Source organism: Carassius gibelio, chromosome B24, assembly GCF_023724105.1.
Source record: "Carassius gibelio isolate Cgi1373 ecotype wild population from Czech Republic chromosome B24, carGib1.2-hapl.c, whole genome shotgun sequence".
Classification (NCBI taxonomy): domain Eukaryota; kingdom Metazoa; phylum Chordata; class Actinopteri; order Cypriniformes; family Cyprinidae; genus Carassius; species Carassius gibelio.
In genome coordinates this window covers 1518976-1545228 of record NC_068419.1, presented here as the reverse complement: position 1 = coordinate 1545228, position 26253 = coordinate 1518976, and the positions used below count along the sequence as shown (strand labels likewise).

The 26253-nt window shown below is 35.7% G+C and overlaps 1 protein-coding gene across 2 annotated transcripts in view; it reads left to right on the top strand.

Annotated features, from left to right (window-relative positions):
• scn5lab (sodium channel, voltage gated, type V-like, alpha b) overlaps nt 1–26253 on the top strand; it is a 131912-nt gene that overhangs the window by 64792 nt on the left and 40867 nt on the right. For both annotated transcript variants that reach the window (XM_052596544.1, XM_052596543.1), the window contains 4 exons: nt 3455–3563; nt 8168–8406; nt 12513–12686; nt 13816–14172. In XM_052596544.1, the coding sequence (XP_052452504.1) occupies nt 3455–3563; nt 8168–8406; nt 12513–12686; nt 13816–14172 (879 nt within the window). The remainder of the gene's footprint in view (nt 1–3454; nt 3564–8167; nt 8407–12512; nt 12687–13815; nt 14173–26253) is intronic.

Sequence of the window (26253 nt, the reverse complement as noted above, 5' to 3'; positions counted from 1 at the left end):
AATAATACTATATAAAATATTTTTACTAAGCCTTATCTAGAGGCAAAAAAAATCTGAAAGAATTTAGGGCGGAGCTATCCAGAACTCCTTAGCAACCTAATAGTAACACCCTGGCAACCACCTAGCAACCATCCAGTCACCCTAGTGACCACATGGCAATGTGTTCAGCATGGTTCAGAATACTTTAAAACTGCACAGCAACACTTGCAATACTCTTGCAAATGTGAGCTACACTTTAACTACTGCAGAGCAGTACCCTAGCAACCACTCGGTGGCTCTAGCAACCACTCTAGCAGCCACATAAATGTGCTTTTAATTCATCCAGAACACTTATGAACTGCACAGCAACCACAGAGAACACTGTGGCAGTCACAAAGCAACACCCTAGCAACCACCCAAATACCCTATCAGCCACATAGCAACACCCTAACAACCACCCAAACACCTTAACGAATAGAAGTGTGCTTAAAGAATCATTCAGAACTGTGAGGAACTGCACAGTGACATTAAAAATGCCTCTGCAATCACCAAAAAACTATGTAGCAACCACACAGCAACACCCTAGCAATCACCCAAATAACCTAGCAACACCTTAGCAACCATCCAAAAATCCTAACACATTGTAATGTTCTTAAAAATCATTTCAGAACAGGTTGCAACTGCACAGCAATGCTAGAAATGCCCCTGCAATCACCCACAATTCTTTAGTAACCACTTAGCAACACTTTAGAAAGCATCTAAACACCCTAGCAACTGCATAACAATGTGGTTAAAATCATTCAGAACATGTAACAACTGCACAGCAGTGCCCTTATAATCAACCAAAACATCAAATAGCAACACCTTAGCAACCATTGAAAGACCCTGACAACCGCATAGCATTGTGTCACTCACATAACCCCGCAGAAACCACATAGCAACACCCTAGCAACCACCCAAGTGTACAGCAACAGGCTTAAAAATAATTCAGAAAAGGAAGCTGCTGTCCAGCGACACTAGAGTTGGCCGTGCATTCAACAACACTGTAGCAACCAGAAAGCAACATACTAGCAACCACCCAAACACCATTAACACATAGCATTGTTCTTAAAAATATTTAAGAACAGTAGAGCTGTAATCGGGCCTTAAAAGTTAGGCCCGACAGGACCCGAGCCCGACAAGTACATTTTGATTGACAGCTTTTTTAAAGCCCGAACCCGTTTACAGCCCGAAATTATTTAAATGTACGCACGCACACAGCTCTTTTGCCTTTTGTCAACAATGAGTCATTTATTCATGTTTTAACATAATTTACTCATAACTAACGTAGACTAGACCACTTGGAAGTTGGAATAAAGAAATAAAATAAGTCCTCTGTGACATCGTAACATCTCAGCATGTGCCGGCAGCCATATCAGACCAAGACCGGTTTCCCACTGAAGCTAAGCAGGGCTGAGCCTGGTCAGTACCTGGATGGGAGACCTCCTGAGAACACTAGGTTGCTGCTGGAAGAGGTGCTAGTGAGGCCAGCAGGGGGGTCTCACCCTGTGGTCTGTGTGGGTCCTAGTGCCCCAGTGTAGTGATGGGGACGCTATACTGTCAACAAGCACCGTCCTTCGGATGAGACGTTAAAACCGAGGTCCTGACTCTCTGTGGTCATTAAAAATCCCAGGATGTCTTTTGAAAATAGTAGAGGTGTGACCTCGGTGTGACCTCGGCATCCTGGCTAAATTCGCCCATTGGCCTCTGACCATCATGGCCTCCTAACAATCCCCATATCTGCTGATTGGCTTCATCACTCTGTCTCCTCTCCACCAGTAAGCTGGTGTGTGGTGGGTGTTCTGGCGCAATATGGCTGCCGTCGCATCATCCAGGTGGATGCTGCACACTGGTGGTGGATGAGGAGATACCCCCTGACTATGTAAAGCGCTTTGAGTGCCTAGAAAAGGAATTATTATTATTATTATTATTATTATTATTATTAATAAAAACGAGTCATTTAAAAAAAAAAAAATTAAGATAAATTTTAAATTAAGATGGGTATTTGGCAATAAGGAAATTAAGATAAAGGCTCCGCCGGATTTGCTTTATTTAATAAAAGAAAAATACCAACATTAGCGTAAATACGCTGTTAACATTATGCATTTGAGACTCAATTAATATATAATTATCATTTGAAAAACCTTTACTCACAGAGATTAGGCTAGGTCTACATGTTTGTGGAGGAAAATGATTGAATCCACTGTAGATGTCTTCAGCGCGCTCCTGCGCTCACTGATGGTGCGTCATTATTCACTCATTATTCTCATTATAAACAAGGTCAAAACTTTTCCACACCTCAGAGTTTGCTTTAGTTGCTGGTACAACTAAAACGTAATCACCAGAGGCAAGCCTCCGTTACACCTGCTCAGCATTCATTTTCGCATCTTTCTAATCGAAACACATCACATAACCGCTCGTTTACCTCGCAAACCGGAGCGCAAGCCCGAGCCCGGCCCGAGCCCGCGTAAGATGATAGAAATTAAGCCCGAACCCAACCGAACCCGTCGGGTCCCGACGGGTCCCATCGGGTTCGGGCAAAAATCTTCATCTCTAAAGAACAGGTATTAACTGCTCAGCAATACTAGAAATGCCTCTGTAGCATCCACATAGAAACACCTTAGAAACCAATTTGTGTGTGAAATTACATATAATTACGATACAATGTATATATTTCATCTTAAAATTATTTAATCTTATTTAATTATTAAAGCTGCATTATATAAGCTATGGCTTGCGCTGCGAGGTTTCTCTGAATGACATCGCATGTACAGTCGGCTAATGAAAGCTCTGTAAAATTGGTCTGTATGAAAGTTGTCTTATTGTAAATTAACTGATTTTGAGGACTGCACATTGGGTATTGTTCAAAGATCTGGTGAGAGCGCATCTGTAGACAGCACGTGCCATATGGGGTCGCGTGGTGTATTCTTGACAAAAGAGTGACGAAAGGCGTAAAGGAAAGTGTTTGCAGAATGCCCTTATATGGAGATGATCTAGGCATGTTTTATGGAAACTGATAACCTTGTGCACATCGTTTAGAATACTCCATATTCACTAACATTAGGACGAGGTTAAGAACAAATTCATGTGTGAAAAGTTCTAATGTAGGTATAAATTCGAATAATTTATGCAAATATAAGTAAATATAAGTAAATATATATATATATATATATATATATATATATTAGAAACATTTTAGAAAATTTTAGAAAATTTAACAACTACATAGCAACACCCTAGCAACCAACTGGTTCCCTAGCAACTATAAACGTAGGTCTTATTTAGCTTTTTTTGCATTCTAAATGGTATGATAGATATTAGATTAAAACACCATACAGTGAATTGGATTACAAGAGAGATAACTGAATGCTATAAATCTGCTCTCATTTATTTCATTATGAAGGCATTTAAATGACTGCAGTTGTTGGTTTTTCAGGGACACAACTCCACCAATGAGCTGAGCACTATGCTGCTGCCCCAGCAGTCCCAGGAGGGCCGAGACCGGACCCTGAGCGCCACCAGCTACATCACTGATGCTATGGAAGGTAAGACAGAAACACAACACAACAAAAACCTACAAACCAACCACAATCATGCACGTGCCAACAACGAGATATTAACCCTGAAATAACTCCATATGCACATGGAATCCACATGAAATCGTTTCCTGCTAGGTGCGTGCGAGGACTGGAGAAGCGTCTCCATCTGCTCGCAGTTAATATAGTCCCCCGAGACGCCGCACACTGTTGTTATTCAGAGGAAAGGTGTAACCCTCCCCGCTGTTGCTTCATCATAACACAGCCAGACTGTGACATCACATGGGTGGCACAAGAGCCAGACTCTTCCCTGAGTGTTTTAGCGACTAAATAATAGCGTAACAGAATGTCCTCGCAGTTCAAATCTGTTATGCCCATCGGGACAAACTGTTTTGACCGCCTCTAGAAGTTTGTGTATAAATAAATCAAGTGATAAATTCATTTTCATTGTTTGCGACGTTCCCGCTGGGAAATGTGTGAAGGCTCATTCAGACGATGGACGACAAATATAGGGAACTAGATATCCACACATCTGTAACGATAACAACACAGAGGAGCGATGTCCTTGGAATCACTGTCAGAGCAATATTTTTCTAGCTGAAGAATGATAAAATCATTGACAGCCAATCAGAATCCAACCAACTTTAATAAGCGAAAGTGCACGCTTATAAGAAACAGAAAAATATTTTACACTGATGTGGACGTTAGTTATATTAATAGTCGGAACAATATAATCGAAATCAATTTTAGACATCTTTTTTCCAGCTGTTTAACGAAATTATGTATTTAAAGTCGCAGACGACAGAACATCAGCACACGCTTATAATAAACTAAATGTTTTTGTACACAGAAGTAAGAGCTAATTATCTTAATAGTAATCGTTCAAAGTTCGTTCACACCAAGGACAGTAGCTACAATGATAACTAAAATGTTTTAATAATTACTTTAATTCTGCAAGGATAATAATAACAACATAGAGGAATGATATCGCTGAAATCGTCTTCAGAATGATTTTTTCCCAGCCAATCAGAATCCACCTTTTAAGTTTAACGAGTTTAACGAAATTGGGTATTTAAAGTAACAGAAGACTAAACAACAGGTTGCGCTTATAATAATTAACAAAAAATATTGCCCACTGACATGGACACGAATGTAATTTTTTTGTTGCTAATATACAGTTATTAGTCCTTAAAGTGAAGTAACATGGAGAAACATTAGATTATTGCCATCTTTTATTAATACAGACATCGGGATTCTTCATCAAAATCAATTGAAGACAGTTTTCTGTCATGCAGTTAGTGTGCTTTCCTCACTAGAGGATAAGAAATGAACAAAAATGGCCCATAGAGAGTTTTTTTCTGGACTCCTGATTGGTCAGCACAAAAGATGCTAACAGAAGAAGGCCTGAGCTTACAGGATATGAGTTTAGATCTGCAAGTATAAGAAAACGCCAATCCTCATTATCACACATGTGAAAGCTGACACGGCAGAACAGCAGCAGTCTAGATTTATTATAATGAGGGTGTTTTGTCAGATGTTACTTACATACATGTGTGATAGATTGCCAGCTACCGCTTATTAGTTTATTTGTATATAAATAAGTTGACACTGGAACAGCCGTATTGCAAAAATACTGAGACATACCCTTTACAGAAGTTTATAGTCATTCATAATCATTGTTTCTGACCATAATTTTACTATTCATGGCCTGAATTTTATACTCTGCACAGTTTAATCATTCCTATTTTCTATGACAGGAGTAAATTTGTTTGTTACATTAGTACATTAATGATTTTATAGCTGAATAATAACTGTACAACGGTTTTAACCTAAATAATGATCAGCTCGAGAGCAAACACAAATTACATCTACAGTAGAAGCGAATGGTATGATGAAGTATCTGTATTTGCCTCAACAACTACCCTAGCTACACCCTAGCAACCACCTAGGAACTTCCCAGATCCACAAGCAAGTACCCAGAACACCCTAGCAACCACAAAACAATTTGAGACAACCCAGAATGCCTTAGCTCACAGAACCCCCCTAGAAACAACACAGACACCCTAGAAACCACTAAACCCCCTAGAAACAACTCAGACATCCTAGAAATCCCCAAGAAACAACCCAGACATCCTAGAAAAACCCTAGAACCCACAAGAAACAATGCAGATACCAAACAACCCCCTTAAAACAATCCAGACACACAAGCAATCCCCTAAAAACAACACAGACATGCTTGCAACCCCTAGAAACAATTCGGACACCCTAGAAACCCCCAGACCTCCTAGCAACCCCCTAGAAACAACACAGACACCCTAGAAACCCCTTAGATACAACTGGACATCCTAGCAACCCCCTAGAAACAACACAGATGCCATAGAAACCCCTAGAAACAACACAGACACCATATAAACCCCTTAGAAACAACCGGACATCCTAGCAACCCCCTAGAAACAACACTGACTCCATAGAAACCCCTAGAAACAACTCAAACACCCAAGAAACCCACAAGAAACAATACAGATACCCAAGCAATCCCCTAGAAACAAGATAGACACCATAGCAACCCCTAAAACCCCCAAGAAAGCCCCAGACATCCTAGCAACCCCCTAGAAACAACACAGATGCCATAGAAACCCCTAGAAACAACACAGACACCATATAAACCCCTTAGAAACAACCGGACATCCTAGCAGCCCCCTAAAACAACTCGAACATCCTAGAAATCCCCAAGAAACAACCCAGACATCCTAGAAAACCCTAGAACCCACAAGAAACAATGCAGATACCAAACAACCCCCTTAGAAACAATACAGATATCCAAGCAATCCCCTAGAAACAAGATAGACACCACAGCAACCCCTAAAACCCCCAAGAAAGCCCCAGACATCATAGCAACACCCTAGAAACAACACAGACACCCTAGAAACCCCTTAGAAACAACCGGACATCCTAGCAACCCCCTAGAAACAACACTGACTCCATAGAAACCCCTAGAAACAACTCAAACACCCAAGAAACCCACAAGAAACAATACAGATACCCAAGCAATCCCCTAGAAACAAGATAGACGCCATAGCAAACCCTAAAATCCCCAAGAAAGCCCCAGACATCATAGCAACACCCTAGAGACAACACAGACACCCTAGAAACCCCTTAGAAACAACCAGACATCTATATAATTAACATAATTACATTTTATTTTATAGTTTCATGGACGAACAAAAGACGCATAGTTCTGCTTATAGTTAACTCACAAACAATGTTACATGTCATCTGCAGTTTAGCTCCTGCTGTGTTGAGGTGAACGCGGTGTTAACCGAAGGTCTGTTTGTTGGTCAGTTTCTCTTGTGGAGGATGAAATAAAGGCTGACAGGTCGACTGCACCCGCTGTGGTCCATCACACCACCGCAGTGGCGCATCGCAGGAGTTAGTAGCACATTACCACCGCAGAGCCAAATCTAGAGCCACAAGATGTCCGTCTCTGTCTCATTTCTCATTAGAACACTTACAGTTTCCTCCTAAGCATGCATCCTCACTTGTCAAGTATGATTCATCCTCAGTTGGGTAGAAAAACAACATGCTAACCTTTCATTGTGACCTATTCATGTGGTGTTTGATACAAGCCAAGAATTTCAATGCTGAGCTGTAAATTACGCATTTGTCTATAGTTATTGAATCAAATGCATTGAAACATTTGTTTAGGATATGTTTACGTACAGTCAGACTGCTAAATAGACTAAAGATGTTTTGATTTAATGTATTCACGCAGACAGGTAAACAGCCCATCCTTACACTACAGTAAATTTATGCTTTAATATTATGCATAAAATGCCTCCTACCCGACATATTATCATTGAAATGAGCCCTGAGAAATAAACCTGTCTCTGACTACATTAAAGTCTTAAAACAGGAACAAACTACACGGAGAACCAATCAGAAACACTAGACACCTGTCAATCATTGTGTACTCTCAGGCATGCTGGCATTTCATTGGCTGGCATGTCTGTAAAGGGTGGAGTTTAAACATTGGTTGAAGTTAGTAAAATGGCTGAACTTAACTTTTATATATAAAATAAATAAATAAATAAATAAGCATTTATTGTTTATAAAAGCATTTTATAATGAAATATTGTGAACTTGTAAATGTAAATGTAAATTAGCACAAGTATATTTGTAGCAATAGCCAACAATACATTGTATCGGTCAAAATGATCAATATCTCTTTTATGCCAAAAATCATTAGGATATTAAGTAAAGATCATGTTCCATGAAGATATTTTGTAAATTTCCTACTGTAAATATATCAAAACATAATTTTTGATAAATAATATGCATTGCTAAGAACCTCATCTGAACAACTTTAAAGATGATTTTCTCAATATTTAGATTTTTTCGCTCCCTCAGATTCCAGATTTTCAAATAGTTGTATCTCGGACAAATATTGAACCATACATCAATGGAAAGATGATTTATTCAACTGACCTATGACATGATTAGTGGTCTCATATGGTCAGTTTAAGCATCCTGTACAGCCAAATGTTGTTTTTGGGAAGAAAATGAAGCTTTGTTAGTAAGGATGCATGGGTAATTTGTTCTCCGCTGGTTGACAGAGCTGGAGGAGGCGCAGCAGAAGTGTCACCCGTGCTGGTACGTGTTTGCACAGAAGTACCTGGTGTGGACGTGTTCCCCCAACTGGCTGAAGGTGAAGGAGTGGGTGAAGTTCATGGTGAATGATCCGTTCCTGGATCTGACCATCACTATCTGCATCGTTCTCAACACGCTCTTCATGGCTCTGGAACACTATCCCATGACAGACGAGTTCAACCGCATGCTGTCTGTGGGGAACCTGGTGAGCATATATTATTATGTTTTGTTATATTTATTTAAATTGATATATTTAATCTTTAAATAATCATATTATATTATATAAAAAAATTAATGTATGCATTTATATAAATGTATACTAAAATTCAGAAGGTTTTGGGTTTTTACATTTTTTTTAAAGACGTCTCTTCTGCATTTAGTATTGATCAAAATACAGTAAAAATTTTCAAACAGCAGCCAGCACAGTGTAATCTGGTTGCATTTATCACATATTAGCAAATCTAGTGAGTGTGCAATGAATAAAGTTGTGTAGTGCAGGAACAGTGGAAGCAGCATGTTGTTTGAGGATCCTGTAGATGGGAGTCATTCGAGGACGTTGAGATCAATACGGTGGAGGTGACGGTTAGTTTGTGCATGACTGACGGCATTATCGACTCTGTCATCTGTAGATTAAAGTGAAGAGCATGTTAGTTACAGACAGCAACACCTCCGACAGCCTCCACAAGCACAATCCTGTGTTAGATGTTGTTTGTCCAGCCGCGATGAAGACTCAAACTCACCGAGAATTAAATTTATTCTGAAGTCTACAGAATAACATAGTTTGATATATAATATTTTCAAAAAGTTTTCTTTATTGTAACATCTTTGGAAATGTTTGTCCAGCCTTGCTAAACTGTGAATGTATCTAAGGCTGTCAATAACATATCTGGCTATATTTTAACCTAAAATCTAAAGAAAACTAAATTATGAATTTTATTTTATATTTATATTTATATTTTTTCTTTATTTGTAAAATTTATTTTTAACAATTTAATTTAATTTAATTTAATTTAATTTAATTTAATTTAATTTAATTTAATTTAATTTAATGTGACCTGAATGTGTTTCTGAAATTCACATTCAACAAGGACAATGTTTTCCCAGAAAGATCTAAAAATACAAATAAATTAATAATAATTTTTTTTGCATAATGTTATATATTTCATACATTTTACAGCTTAAAAAAATTAAAGGTTTTCTTATTGTAACATTTTTCTCCCTTATGTCCAATTTTTTATTTTTGTATTATATTAATATTATTTTTTATAATGCTTAAATGTGAATATCACTAAGGTTATCAAGAACATTTAATATTTTAGTATAAAATCTAAAGAAACTTATCTACTTATTTTATTATTTAAATTATTTTATTTAATTTTAAAAGTGACCTGCTTAGTGGTCGACCGATGTGTGTGTTTTTTTTTTTTTTTTTGACAGCTGATGCCGATATCTTGAAAAGCAGGGTGGCTGATGGCCGATATAAAGCCAATATAATTTTATTTATTTTAATTTATATTTAAGAAATTTGAAATCAGTTGAAAATGGATTAAAAATAATTGTGCAAGAAAAATACTTGTACTTTAAAAGACAAAGCATTTTTCACAAATAAATAAATATTTAATACAAATCTTATTAAACAGGAAGTAAACACTTTAACCAACAGGACACTAAGTATTCTGGGAAGTGCATTGGAATTGTTTAAGCCTATATATATATATTTTTTTTTTTCAAATGAGGCGAGGGTTAAAAAAAACGTATCGGCTGATGCCGATATTTGAAAAAAATACCGATATATCGGTTGACCACTTGACCTTACTGTGTTTTCATGACATTCCCCTTTTTTTCAGAAAAACTTTGCATATGATTCATGAAACAAAGATTATTTTTAAGCTTTCCTAATTGCTCACAGAGACATGAGATGTGGATTATGCTGTTGGTGTGAATGGTTGAGTTGTGATGTTTGGCTTACGCAGCATTAGTCTTTGAGAGAGAGACGTGCAGACAGTCGTGAGTCAGCTCTCTGGTGAGTCACGCGTGTGTTAGCGTGTGTGTTAGCGTGTCTCCGGCCCGCGGTCACAGCGGCTCAGAGTTGTTTGTAATCTGTGTTAGATGGAAAAACTCACACTGACGGCTGGAGAGATGCAGGAGACCCGCAGGATTCTGGCTCAGAGCTCAGCAGTCTTTCATTTAAATGTCTCATATGTTTCTCCAAAAATGTCTTCAGAGGAATGCATTCATGCAATGAGATTACAGAGGCATAATGTTCATGTGGATTGCAGCTCAGATCATTTGACTTTGGGAGGTTTTTATGAGAAATTAGTTAACATCTTTTGACTGGGAACTTTGTCAAATGTGAGAAAAATCTGAGACTTTGATAAGAAACTGCTCTCATGTAATTTCATTGGAGATTTTAAAAAGATTTAATTTGAATTTGAGGAATGTAAAATCTCATGTTCAAAAAGAAGAATCTGTGTTATTTAGTTTTATGTAATATTAAATTATTTAATGTTTTGGATTACTTTTTTATTTCATTCTTCATTTTAATTTTGGGAAAATTGTATATATTTTTTTTATTTACTAATTAATGTGTTTATTGTACTACTACATCATGGTTGCATTTATTTAGTTGTTTAATACATTTTTTTTTATTAATTCATTTTCATTTTTGTACTTTCAATTTAATATTTAATATTTAAATTCTCATTTAATAAAGATAATCTAATGAGAATCACAGTTGAGAGCAATGAAAACTACCAGAAAAAAAAAAATTTATTGATAAAATAAATAAATAAATGTGTGGGTGAATGGGTTTAATTAACATGAAAATAAGCCTAAATATAGATTCATTTTATTATTTAAATATTTATTTTAATGTGTTTTTAATGTCTAACGTTATTTCATTTGATAAATAATAATATAATAATAATAATAATAATAATAATAATATTAACATTATTTCATTTGAACTCATTAATTATTTTCTGTAATTTCTTTTACTTCATTTACTGCATTTTTGTTTTCATATTAAACTTTTTATGATTACAATTTTCTGTGAAGCACTTTAAATTACCACTGTGTATGAAATGTGCTATATAAATTAACTTGCCTATTTCTTTATTTACTTTATTCGTTTATTCATTTTTTGGTGGGGTGAAATGTGAGTTGAGCGAGTTTCTACGAGCAGAGGACGTGGATGTTCCTCCAGATCTGGGTTTATTGGGGAGATTAAAGCAGTAATTAGGGGCTGCTCTTCTGCTCTGCTCATCTTCACAGGACGTGTTTCTCTCAGATGTCCTCTGTGTCACGTATCACAGTCACATCCAAACACACGGCTCCCAGAAACAAGAAACAGAGCAGCTGTAGAAAACAAACAGAGCGAACCGCCAACACATGCCCCGCCCCTTCCGTCTTCGCTTTAATAATTTTAAAGCACTCTGCAGAAAATAAAAATTAAAGAAGAAAATATAATTAAAAAAATAATAAATCTGTGTTACATTAAGAGGTCACATCCAGTTGATAGTTTTAGTTCACAATAAAAATGAGCAGATTGAAAATATATTTTGTTTGCTAAATTTAATATTATTATTTTTTGTCATGTGCTTTTGTTTTAGTAGCTTTTTCATATTTTTGGATTTAGCTTGAATTGATTTTTATTTCCTATGGAATGATATTCCGGATTTTCGCTTAAACGAAAATGCAAATTTTAATGAGCGATTTGCATTTGCGTTTGGATTATGTCACATTTTATGCGCCCACAAATTGAAAACGCAATTGCAAATACAATTTACAATTCCTTTTGAATAATGTCCGGAATATCATTCCATATATTTCAGTTTTAGAAATTGTATTTCACAAATTCCTATGTGTTTTTAATTTATTTTAGTTAACAATAAAAACTCTGAGTAGAACAAATATACTTAATATCAATTAAAAAGTATATTGTGCATAAATAAATAAAAAATTAAGCTTGCTTGACTATTAAGCACTCAAAATGCTTAATATTATTTTAATATAATTTAATATAATAAAATTTAATAAAACTTAAATTACTCAGCCGGTGAAGAATATCACACTAAACTTTTATCATGTTTCTTCAAGCTAGTCTATATATATATATATATATATATATATATATATATATATATATATATGTGTGTGTGTGTGTGTGTGTGTGTGTGTGTGTGTGTGTGTGTGTGTGTGTGTGTGTGTGTGTGTTTTTTTCTTGTAGCTCACGCAGTTTGATTGGATTTGTTGCAAGTCCTTTAATAAAAGCATCTGTCATGAATGTGAATCTGCTGCTGTTCTTCTCAGGTGTTCACAGGCATCTTCACAGCGGAGATGGTTCTGAAGATCATCGCTATGGATCCGTATTATTACTTTCAGCAGGGCTGGAACATCTTTGACAGTCTGATCGTCAGTCTGAGTCTCATGGAGCTGGGTTTGTCCAACGTGGAGGGTCTGTCCGTCCTGCGCTCCTTCAGACTGGTAAAACACGCTCCAGATTCACTCAGAATATTGTTCTATTCACTTGCATTTCTATGTCCCTTTTAGAATTCTTAAAAAGCCCTTAATCCCAGCTGACAAGTACATGTTTCTAGCTTTCTCATTAAGTCATGAAAATGTAATTTCTGAACAATTAAAGATTCCAATTTTAGTATTAGAAATGTTTTTTCTTGGTTATGGAAATGTTCAGGGAACATTCTGTTTTATCATTTTCAAACACTGTTGGAATGTTACTTTTTTAATGTTCTGAAACATTTAAAAACCTCCAACTGAAACATTCTTTTTGAGTTTCTTTATTTACATATAGAATACTTCTTTTAAAGCTTATCTATTTATATACATTTATTTATTTATTTATATACAATGCTTCTTTAAAAGCTTTATACATTTATTAACATTTTGAATACTTCTTAAAAGCTTAAATATTTATTTGTTTATATACATTTATTTATTTATTTATTTATATGCAATGCTTCTTTAAAAACTTTTAATTATTTATTTGTTTATTTTTTGAATACTTCTTAAAAGTGTATTTATTAATTTATTTCACATTTTTCACTACTTTAAAAGCTTGTTTATTTATTTAGTTATATACATTTATTTATATACAATGCTTCTTTAAAAGTTTGCTTATTTTTTATTTATTTGTATACATTTACATACTTCTGTAAAGACTTGTATTAATTTATTTACATTTTGAATGTTTTAAAATGCATTAATTTATTCATTCATTTATATACAATACTTCTTTGAATTATTTTATTTGTATATATTGTTAATACTTCTATAAAGGATGCTTTAATAATTTAGTTATACATTTTGACTACTTCTTTAAAAGCTTATTTATTTATTTATTTGGTTATATACATTTATTTATATACAGTGCTTCTTTAAAAGTTTGCTTATTTGTTTATTTGTATACATTTTGAATACTTCGGTAAAAACGTGCTGTGTTTATAAAAATTTTGCATGCATCTTTAAAATGTATTTATTTATTTATTTGTATCTCAGCATAATGCAGTTGGGTAATAATTTTCAAGGTGCATTGCTTTGTTATGAGCGCTTTATATTGAATATCACTGAAAACATCTCTTCTTCTCCTTCTCCTCAGCTGCGAGTCTTCAAGCTGGCGAAGTCGTGGCCGACGCTGAACACGCTCATAAAGATCATCGGGAACTCGGTGGGCGCTCTGGGGAACCTGACCCTGGTTCTGGCCATCATCGTCTTCATCTTCGCTGTGGTCGGCATGCAGCTGTTCGGGAAGAACTACGAGTCGTGCGTCTGCAAGATCTCCAGGGACTGTACGCTGCCCCGCTGGCACATGAAGGACTTCTTCCACTCGTTCCTCATCGTTTTCCGGGTCTTGTGCGGAGAGTGGATTGAGACCATGTGGGACTGTATGGAAGTGGCGGGTCAGCCACTCTGCATCCTGGTCTTCATGCTGGTCATGGTCATCGGTAACCTGGTGGTGAGTGCTGGAGCTCTTTTTATTCTCACTGGCTTCTTGCTGCGGCTCAAAGCGCCTTCACCTTTTGAAGAAAGCGAGCTGAATCTTATGGAGGTTTTGGAGGTGTTTCTTTGTTGTCATTGTGTCTCAAAGCAGCTTTACATATTTTAGTGAAATAATCTGAAGACTTTAATTTATAAAAAAAATGATTGGTTTAAAAACTACTACTTTAACGTAAAAAAAAAAAAAAAAAAAAAAAAAATTTATATATATATATATATATATATATATATATATATATATATATAGTATCATTAAGAGACCATTATAGATTGATTTTAATATTTTGAAATAAATTGTATTTTATATTTTCTGCTTAATTTTAAAATTAGTGTTTAATTATTATTTTCTTTTGTAATTTTGTTGTGCGTTTTTGTTGTTTTAATTAATTTTTGTTGCTTTATAATTACATAAATTGTTTTATTAATTTTTATTCAGTTTTAGTTTACATTATTATAGTTAAATAATAATGAAATGATGTAAGGTTTATGGATATTTTTTTTTTAAAGCTAAGAAGTGCAATCTTCATTATCCGGGTCATTTTTGACCCGTGGACAGTGTGAATCAGGCAGTGTGTGATCGTTAGGGAAAGCATGCTGGCGGGTTTGTAATTGTGTGTTTAGATTGGCTTTTGTTTAAAATGTCTCTGAACACTCATGACAGACATGTTTCATAAAGCACCACCGCTGCTAAAACCTGCTGAGGGTCATATTTACACCGTCTCTGATTAACTCAGACCGCTTACATCATGAACTCTGTTTGAAACTCGTCCTCGCTGATTAAAATGATGCGAAAAACAAAAATGGATGAAGTAATTAAAATGATCTCTTTTGATTTGAATGTGTACTCGGGTAATTAATGGGTCATTTCACTGTGCATATGTTTATTTGAAAGACCTGTGATACATTTGTTATTTAGTGGACGGTTCTTAATCAAAATCTTCATGTGCACTAATTGCACCTGGAGTGTCTGGGGTGAATTTTTTGGCTCAGTGGCTCATGGGTAATTGATCTCAGTAACTCACTAGGTCCCCAAACATAAGATTGAACCTCAATGTTTGTGCATGTGTTTAAAGCAGAAATGTGGAATTTTAGCACCCCTAGTGGCACCCGATTGAACTGCAAAAACAATGATTGTCTCCACACAGGTTTACAGCATTGGAATGTTTGGGTTCAGTGATTTAGACTGCATTTATCTGATTAAGATTCAGTATAAAATTTGATATATTTTTCTAATTTTAAACAGCTGTTTTCTATGTGAATATCTTTAAAACTATAATTTATTTCTGTGATGTGCAGCTGTATTTTCAGAAGTATTGTGATTTTTTTTTTTATCCTACAAAAAATGCGAGTATCACCCCTGAGCTCAGTTGCAAAGGCAAATCCTGTGAGATTTCTCCATCTAGACTGTGTGCATGCTGTAAAACAAGTGTGCAGATTGCACCTGGGCCTGTTTAGAAGATATTGATATTACATAAGCAAGGGTTTGGTGCAGATGGAAGCAGTTTCACCAGAACGATTAACACATGCAAATGTGAGACACTGTGTGTCTGTCGGTATGAGGGCTTTTCCGTCCTAGCTGTCGGACTAATGATTGTGCTGGTGCTGGTCGGAAAGAATCATCTCTGCATTTCAGAAAGGCTGTGGATGCGTGGCGTTGCTCGAATATTGCGACCCGATCTTTCTTGCATGATTTCATTTGCATACGGCAGTTAAAGGTCAAATAGTTACCTTTGTTACACCATTGATATTTTTAGCTCATTGTGACCGGTCACTTAGAGACTGTGGAAGAATTTAGAAGGGCCGGAGGGCGTGATGCATGGTATGCTGGGTAATATGTTTTACATTTGCACACATATCATTTGAATTGCAAACGCTCCGGTGCTTGATTTGTTTTGAGAGCTGAACTCAAGATGCACGTTGATTTTTCAGTCTGAGATCCAAATATAGTGAGCTGCCTGTCTAGGTGGTATTTTAAGGCATCAAACATCAGTATTTTAAGATGTTTGTGTCTTTTTTTGCAAAGGCAACAATCCCAGAATACATTGTGACACGTTTAGTGAAAGAAATCTATGTGGTGGACGAGAGAAATGCAGAATATTTCCTTACATAAATATATACATAAATGTTTAGCTGTTGTGGTGTTCATTTACGCTGTTTATACAAGTATTGCAGTGATATATAATCTAGAACATATTAATAACAAGTTTTGTAATACAAAAAATGTATGTCACTGCCAATACTTTTAGAAATGAATGTTTCATTCTGAGCGGTGTTGATGAATAAAAAAGGTTCAAATGTAGAAATGGACTGTTTATGCAGTATTTGTCTGTTTAATTAAATTAAATTAAATTTAATTTAATTTAATTTAATTTAATTTAATTTAATTTAATTTTATTTTATTTTATTTTATTTTATTTTATTTTATTTTATTAGTACAAAGTAGTTTTTATTTAAATAAACTTTTATTTAATAATGATTTAAAATTAAAAATGAATAAAGGCATCTGAATAAGATGATTTTTAACACAGCATTACAGTAAATGAGATGCGTTTTTGTGGGAAATTTTCATGCATATAATGACAAAATAATAATAATAAGAATAATAATAATAATAAGGTTACTTTTCTTTATGCAAAACATAATTTCTGACTTTTTGTTTCGGCATGAAATATGACCTGGACATCTCTTCACAATGTTTTAAAAGCTATGTGTTGCATGTGTTTGTTCAGGGTTTTGAAATGCCATCATGCCGTCTGTCTTAGCTGTTGTAATGTGAGAAAGCCACTGAAACCCTCATAAATCTTCATTTGTATGTGAATGAACGGCCAAAAGATCAAACACGGCTGAAGTGCACCTGTAGTGCGTTAAATGTTCATTCACGCAGAATTATTCAAGTGTTTATGTCATTAAGCGTGGTCTGAAGTGTGTGTGTGATGTGAATAACGTTCACCGGATTCCTGTAGGTATTACAGCCGGATAATGTGAGCGAGCTGCTGTTTGTGTTTGTAGGTCATTGGGTTGAAGTGTACAGGTGAGATGCTGAGAGATCTCAGAGAACAGGAACCGCTGATGCTGGGCGGGTTTGTAAAAGCTCAGGTGAATAGATCAGGGCAGCCTATTCTTAGCGTGTGTGTGTGTGTGTGTGTGTTTGGAGTCCTTCATCACTCCAGATGGAAATGGACACGCTGGGATCGATGCACCTGTGTGGATAATCAGAATTATTCAAAGCGCTGCCGAGTAACTGGAGAGCTGAAATTTGATGTTATCAGATCTGGGTTGCGTTGACAAATCCATAACTGTGATCCAAAACACACTGCACTGCACTGTCCTGAGCCTCACGAGGGACTGATGTAGAGCACACTACTGAGGGAACGACACTCACAGTTGAGTTCAGTAGAGTCTGATGTTTGTAGTTTGTCTGAAGTCATTTCTGAAATCACATGATTTCTGAAGATCATGTGAATCTGAAGACTGGAATAATTATGCTGAAAATTCAGCTTTGATCACAGAAATAAATTATATTTTTCAATATGTTACAATTAGAAACAGTTATTATGTATTGTAATAATATTTTAAAAAATTACTGTATTTTTTGCTTCTTGCTGATTAGAAGGGACTTCTTTCAAATAAGTTTATGCCTCCTTCATTGTTATTTTAGTTTCATTGAGATACCAATATAGGTTTTGATATAATTTTTTTATTTATATCAACTCTAACTTTACTTAATTTGAGTATTTTTGTTGTGTTTTTACGTCATTACATCAAAATTTGAATTTAGCATTTGTTTTATTTCAAGTAATGAAAGTTCAGTGTTACAGTTCAGTTTTAGTTAAATGCAATACTTGCATTTTGGTTCTGTTTCCACTTTTTATTGATGGTTTTAAAGAACTGCTAAATATAAGATTTTTTTATTCATTTTTTGGACTTCCCAGCCTGAGAAGCAACAAGTAAAAAATAACAAAACTCCCAATTTCAGTCTCTGTGATATTTAGTCGTGATCGTCCTTATATGTCATTAATTAGACTGAAGCTCAGTGAGTGTTTGAGGAACATGTGAGAGTTTACTTCACGTCTGTCTCAGTGGACAGCCAGTGTTTGCTGTGAGTGTTCGTCAGCATCATCCTGGCCTTTTAGGGAGAAAACGCTTGTTCACCGGCTGATCGCATGAGCCGCCTGTGATTGTCACGTCCAGATAGTGTGTGTAACAGGATCTGGGGTTTCAGCTCTCCTCAGCTGTGTGTGTGTGTGTGTGTGTGTGTGTGTGTGTGAATGCTTCTGGTTAATTCCACACTTTAGCTGCTGGTTAAATATCTTAAATAGGTGTAAAGTTGGATTCTGGGTCAGGCTTTTTACTTTTTTTCTTGGAAATGTTTGGAAATGATTATCAGAGACGAAAGTGTAACATTATGTTTATATGTAAACATAGACAACATTTTTTTAAAGAGATTGTAGTGCTGGATTTATGTCCAAATATATATAGTTATTGTATATTTAAATTTATTTATTTATTGGTATTTTTTCTTGGCATGACTGCACCCTTATGTGTTTACAGTGGATTATTTTCCTGTCATGATGGGTGCATAAAAACATTATAATGTAAAATATAAACATCCTATCAAAAACAATTTTTTATTTATTTATTTATCCTTAACAATTTAATCAAATTAATATGTGACCATTCCTTTTATTTATTTATATTTATATAAATAATATAAACATATTTATTTAAAAAATTAAGAACATTTTTGTGATTGTCTTTAAAAAATAATGTTTTAATAAATGTTATTAGTAGTAGTATTTTAAAATGTAAATTTTCCTTTGCGATAGTAATATATTTTTGTCATAATTTCTTCAAGTTAAAGCAGACTTTTATTTTGGCAGGTTGCATTGAAGACTAACACAAACACAGCGACTCTCTAATAGTTTATTATTAATTGTATGACTTTAATAGTTTATTATTAATTGTATGACTTTTATTCACTTTGAAGGTAGTTTTGCTGCTGACCTGATGTTGTTAAAAAATTACATTAATTCTTTTAGCAGACACTTTTGTCTTAACTGACTTTTTATCACAACAGTTTATCACAACAAATGTTTTGAATGAGTCTCTTCTGCTCAACAAGGCTGCATTAATTTGATTAAAACTACATTAAAAATGTGATATAGTATTACAATTTAAAATAACTGCGTTCTATGTGAATATCTGTTAAACTTACATTTATTTCCGTGATGTCCATCTGAAATTATTATCAACGTTGCAAATAGTTGTACTGCACTAAATATTTGGGAAACTGTAATACATTTGATATTTCCAGGATTCACAGATGAATAGAAAAGTTCAAAAGAGAAGCATTTATTTAAAAGATAAATAATTTGTCACATTATTACGTTACTTTTGATCAATCGAATGCATCCTTTCTGAATGAAAGCATTAACATTTGTAAAATAAGTCAGGTTTGTGTATTGTGGGGAGAAAGTTTCTGCGCTTTCTGTTCTCCAGCCTTTGACCGATGGACACATTTGACACCTGTTGTTTCATCAGAGGTAGCATATGATAATGCCGCTTAGGTAATGCTGTATTTTTAGGCCGTGGTCGGTGCATCGGGTCAGTGTAGGAGCACTTTTGTGTTTCTCATCGAGGCATGTGAGACACGCGGCACCTCAGATACCTGCAGAACGAGCTCACGGATCCACTGCGTCACACAACAAGTCTTTCTCTCAGTGTGTATTTGAAGTGTGTGTAAGTGGGCAGGTGAAGCGCTGAGAAAAACCTAGCTCATAATCCTCGCTTAGATGCGTCACCTTCCCAGCTAATGAAGCGTATCGCGGAAACAGCATCCTGAGGGAATGAGGACTTCATCTGAAACACACACGGGATCTGCCCTGTGTGACCACAATCATATATCATGGAGACGTTATATTTACATTTACATTTACATTTAATCATTTAGCAGACGCTTTTATCCAAAGCGACTTACAAATGAGAACAATAGAAGCAGTCAGGTCAACAAAAGAACAACAACAGAATACAAGTGCCATGACAAGTCTCAGTTAGTCTAGTATAGAACACATAGCCAGGTATATATATATATTTTTTTTTTTTTTTTTTTTTTTTTATTAAATGGAAAAAAAGAGACAAGAAAAGGAAAAGTACTGGTGTTAGTAGGTTAAGTGCAGGCGAAAAAGATGAGTTTTTAGATGTTTCTTGAAAATGAGTAAAGACTCAGCTGTACGAATTGAGATTGGGAGGTCATTCCACCAGCTGGGCACAGTCCAGGAAAAGGTCCGTGAGAGTGATTTTGAACTTCTTTGGGATGGCACCACAAGGCGTTGTATAACATCATCAAAATATTTCAGCTCACTCTTTACGGTCATTAAGATTATTCAGTTCATTAAAAATTAAATCCATTTGATCTCGATGGATTCACTTCATTTCGGTTTTTTTTTTTTTTTTTTTTTACATTGCTACGGTGTTCTTGGAGGTTTGTAGAGTAGGTGGTTGCTAAGGTGTTTTGGGTGGTTGCTAAGAGGTTGCTATGGTGTTCTGGGTGGTTGCTAGGGGGTTTCTAAGGTGTTTTTGGAGGTTTCTACAGTAGGTCATTGCTAGGGTGTTTTGGATGATTGATAGGGGGTTGCTAACGTGTACTGAGTGGTTGCTAGGAGGTTTTTAAGATGTTATAGGTTGTTACTAGGAGGTTGCCAAGGTGTTCTTGGAGGTTTGTATAGTAGGTGGTTGCTAAAAGGTTGTAAGGTCTGAGTGGTTGCTAGGAAGTACTGGGTAGTTGATAGGGGGTTGCTATGAGGTTGCTATGATGTTCTTGGATGTTTCTACAGTAGGTCGTTGCTAGGGTGTTCTGGGTAATTGATAGGGGGTTGCTAATGTGGACTGAGTGGTTGCTATGAGGTTTTTAAGATGTTCTATGTGTTTATTAGGAAGTTGCTAAGGTGTTCTAGGAGGTTTCTGTAATAGGTGGTTGCTAGAGTGTACCAGGTGGTTGCTAGGAGGTTTCTAAGATGTTCTAGGTTGTTGCCAGGAGGTTGATAAGGTGTTCCTGGAGGTTTCTACAGTAGGCGGTTGCTAAGGTGTTTTGGGTGGTTGTTAGGCAGTTTTTTTTTAGTGGTTTCAAGGTGGTTGCTAAGATGTGCATGTGAGGTTTTTACAGTAGGTGGTTGAAAGGTTTTCTGAGTGGTTGCTAATGTGTTCTGAATGCTTGCTAGGATGCTCTGAGTGGTTGCTAAGGTGTTCTTGGAGGTTTCTACATTAGGCGGTTAATAGGGTGTTCAAAGTGATTGCTAAGAGGTTGCTTTGGTGTTCTGAGTGGTTGATATGGGGTTGCTAATGTGTACTGAGTGGTTGCTAAGAGGTTTCTAAAGGGTTGTGAGTGGTTGCTAGGAGGTTGCTAAGGTGTTCTGGAAGGCTTCTACAGTAGGTGGTTGCTAGGATGTTTTGAATAGTTGCTAGGTGGTTGCTAAGATTTTTTTTTTAGGTTTTCCACAGTAGGTAGTTGATAAGGTGTTCTGACTGGTTGCTAGGGTGTTCTGAGTGGTTGCTAAGATATTCTGTGAGGTTTCTAAGTAGGTGGTTGAGAAGGTGTTCTGAGTTCTTGCTAGGGGGTTGCTTAGGTGATTGTTGTTGTTGAATGTTGCTAAGGTCTTCTGTATAGTTTCTAGGTGGTTTGTCTGCAGCACAAATGCTGTAGGAACACAAACACACTCAACTTTAATGCCTACAGTAATGTTAGAGGTCATTAACCCCGCATTTAAGCAATCATAGCAGTGACGTTTGCCTAGCAACCCACATAATCTGTCATTTATCTGGCAGATTGTGCTGTGCTGGTATTTTATCAGAAGCTCCTCCTGTGTTGAATCTCAATGGCGTCATTAGCTTTCATGGGCTGTTAATGTTTTCTGGAGTGCATTATTTCATTAGCGAGGCCTCAAGTGGCCGTGAAGAGCGTTACTGCTCTGACTGTATGGAGCTCCAGATAAACCAGAGAAGCATCAATCACGAGGCTCCGCCCTCTATTATAATGAGCTCAGATGCAGCAGCGAGAGGAACGTGTTCTTGAGGGCCACTTCAGGGTTACAGAGCTGCACCGCTGCGACTGACTGCTAATGAATGTAAATAATTAGTGCTCTTAATTGAAGGGGAGGTCTTCACGAAGACTAAATTAGAAGAAGAGAGAAAATGATGAACGGAGGCAGTGTTGATAGAGTCAGTTCTGCAATGTTCATCTGTTTGATAATGTTTGAGATTTATCTGCTGCAGTTCTCATGAACAGTTCTTTGGATCTATCTATCCATCCATCCATCATTCTATCATTCTGTTAGTCAATCTGTCTATGATTCTATCCATTAATCCGTACAACCATCGACTCATTCTATCATCCTATCCATCCATCTTTCTGTTGTTCTGTCTTTCATTCTATCCATCCATTCTTCTGTAGTTCTGTCAATCCATTGACCCATCCATCATTCTATCTATCAATCTGTCTATTAGTCTGTCTATTCGTCCATACTTCTGTTGCTCTATCCATCATTCTGGCATACTGTCTATCCATCCATCATTCTGTCTTTCTGTCCATCCATCCATTTATTATTCTGGCTATTATTCTATCCATCCATTCATCCATCGTTTGTTGTTCTGTCCATCCATCCATCATTCTTTCTATCGTTCTGTCTATCATTCTATGCATCCTTCCATCCATTGTTCTGTAGTTCTCTCAATGTATTGACCCACCATCCACCCATACATCCAGAGAAAATGCATCCATCCATCCATCATCCATCCATCCATCCATCCATCCATCCATCCATCCATCCATCTATCCATCTATCCATCTATCTATCTATCTATCTATCTATCTATCTATCTATCTATCTATCTATCTGTCTGTCTATTCTATGCTTCTACTTGTTCCTCCATCCCTCTCTTTGTCTGTCCGTCTCAACTTTATTTAACAAAAAAACTGAATCATCCTCCATGTCCTCAGGTCAAATATTGTATCATATTAAGATATAAAAGCTTTAAAGCCTCTTCAGTCTGAACTCTAATTGTAGCAGATTCTTCCAGGAACGCTTGAATCAAAATTCCATGAATTCAAATAACTTGTTTATTTCGGGATAATTGAAGGATGAGTCAGTGCAGGTAATGTGAAGTGTGTGTGTGTGTGTGTGTGTGTGTTAGGTTCCACCCCCTGATGCTCTCAGACACCTCATGTATCCTCCTCATCCTCAGGTGAGCTCTGCCTGCAACACCTGCAACACCACAACAAACCTGACGGCACTCCCCACGCTTAACCGCGTCCAGAGAGCACAGCTTATTATTTTCTTGGCCTGAGGTGCTGGGAATGAATGTTTGCATCATGTGTTAGAAATCCAACATGGAAAAAATGCATTGAAGTAGCAGAATTATTTTAAAAGTCACATCAATGAATCCATAAACCGGCCCAATCAGGTAATGTGCCGGGCTCAGGTGGACTCCACTCATCATTTTCAGCGTGAAACGGGATCAAATGCATCACGCATGTTTTTATAACCTCTCTGAACCGGACGTGAAGCTCGTGGATGGTGCTGTGGATTCAAGGCCAGCTGATAGAGCGTCTCATCTCACATATTGAAATGCCACGCTGGTGGCCGAGCTGTGATTTATTCCTCTGTGGGTCCTTGGCTTTCCAGCAGAGAGGGCAACCCTCATTGTGTTAGGAGGATATGAGCATAATGCAGTTCATTGTGGCTCGGGTGAAGTGGGGAGAATAGAGCTGGGACTTTAGTGATCGATGATAAAACTGGTAAAAATAGAAAATGAAGACGTACAAATAAAAAATATGAAATAACTAAAGTCGATGTTAGAGAACTTAATAAATATACAATTTAAAATTAAAATAAACCTTAAAAAAATATTTTATCAATAATTATAAAAATGAAAAAAATAAATAAATAAATAAAATGACAAGATGTAAAATGTAAATGTAAATGTATCTTAAACGAAAGCTGAAAATATAATAATAAAACCTAATTCAAAATATGATATAAATAATATTAAAATGAGATTGGACTTTATGACTAACTATAAAGCTTTAATAAAATATAAAATGAAAAATATAAAATTAAACAACAAAAATTAACTAAAATAAGTCGACATTGGAGCACTAAAATAAATAAATTAAAACCTTTTTTTTTATTATCATAGAAAATTACAAAAACGCCAAACAAATGACAAAACTACAACGAAAACTGAAAGCATAAAAATAAAACCTAATAAAAAATATTATAGAAATAATATTAAAATTAGATGACCAGTGTGGTAACAAACAAGCTTTCGTGCTGTTTCTGTCACAACAGATTCTGTGACCCAAATAGAATTACACAATTCACTTCAAATGTTGACATTTAACAAACAATTTTGTTTTCGAGTCTGATATTAAGCCGAGTTATGTTCTGATTGCTGCCAGCTTCAATTTACTTTTCTTTTCATGCAAATGTACACCCCTAATATTTATATATATTTATATAATTAATTCAAACTGTGGGTTTGGTTCAGTATCACTCGCTCTACTGTAATTTTCCACGTTTTGTATGATATCTAACTGTACGATCGTCTGAAGTTAATTTGTCCAGGCCGTGTGAAGCTCCAGTATTGACCAGCGCTGTGTGAGCTCACTGAAGCTTTGATTTTACAGTAGTTAAAGTTACACATTGATCTTTGGCCCTGGTTTCAGTGGGGTTCTGGGTCATCACGGTCCACAGGTCTGCTTTCTAACACCAGATCTGTGACTGGTGTCAAACTTCCGTCTGACATCACAACAACCACGCTGCTTAAAAATACAAGTAAAGGGAGCAAAACATCTTCAACTGGTCACACACTAACACACTGCTGTTTCCCAGAGAGTTCTCAAATGGGTTTTAAGTTTCATCTTTGAGAAATATTTCAGTTCATATTGAGTTCTGACTCGATTGCAGATATTCTGGCCAAGAATCATCCACTTAAACATGGAGAGACTGGGGAAATTAAATATAATAAAATAGATAATGCTGTAAATGATTGTAAAGAAAACAAAAGCAGTGTAGAAAATATATTTCTGTCTGTCGAAAAGTAATAAGTGCTGATTATTTGGTAATAGTTAACAGTAAGGGGGAAAACACAGTTAGGTTTCATTAGTTAATCACATACTTTTATCTTAGTGAACTAATCAGGGTCATTATAGTTAAACTACATTCTAAAACAAACCAGACAAATATAAATAAATAAAATAAACATTAACTGAAGCAAAATATTTAAAGATCTTAAAATGATTTTAATTCAGCCGCAAAGCAAAATTTCTCATGTACATTTAGTTTAACTTGATATACTAAAGTTACTAAAACTGAAATAAATGTAATAAAAAATAATGTCGTATTAAAAAACAATAACTAATAAAAATGATTTAAAAACACAGTAAAATAATTAAAACATTTACTGAAAAAAAATGGTAAATACACATAAATTCTAAATCAAAAAAATGCAATAATAAAATAAAACTATAGTAGTAATAACACTGGAATCAACATGAACAAATAATGAAAAACTGGTTTTATCAGCTAAGAACTTAGACGTTAGTTCACGCTGACTCATGCATTAAAACAGATGTTAACATTAAACTTTATTAAACAGTTTCTGGCTATTTCTGAGTCACTGAAAGGTTTGGCGGTTCTCACCTCTCCTGTGACCTCTGGGCTTCAGCGCCAAACGTAATTATTGAAAAGTCAGCAAAGGTGCTCACGAATAATTTACCGTTTACAGTGTTATCAAGTGAACTTAACACTGTCTTGGAAACTGTGATCCACAGAGGAAATGTAACCGGAGCAGCCGGTCACCTATTAGGATGCCAAATGCGTATTTGTGACGTCTAACCTGAGCCAGAATCACACTGACTTCAGCTGCAAATCACTCAGACAGACTTGGGCTCTGTGAGGTTTATGGCTTCATCTTTGTAGTTAATCAATACTGTAATTGTTTTATGTTGTATGTTTGTTTGAATGCACTTCAAGCACACATTTAA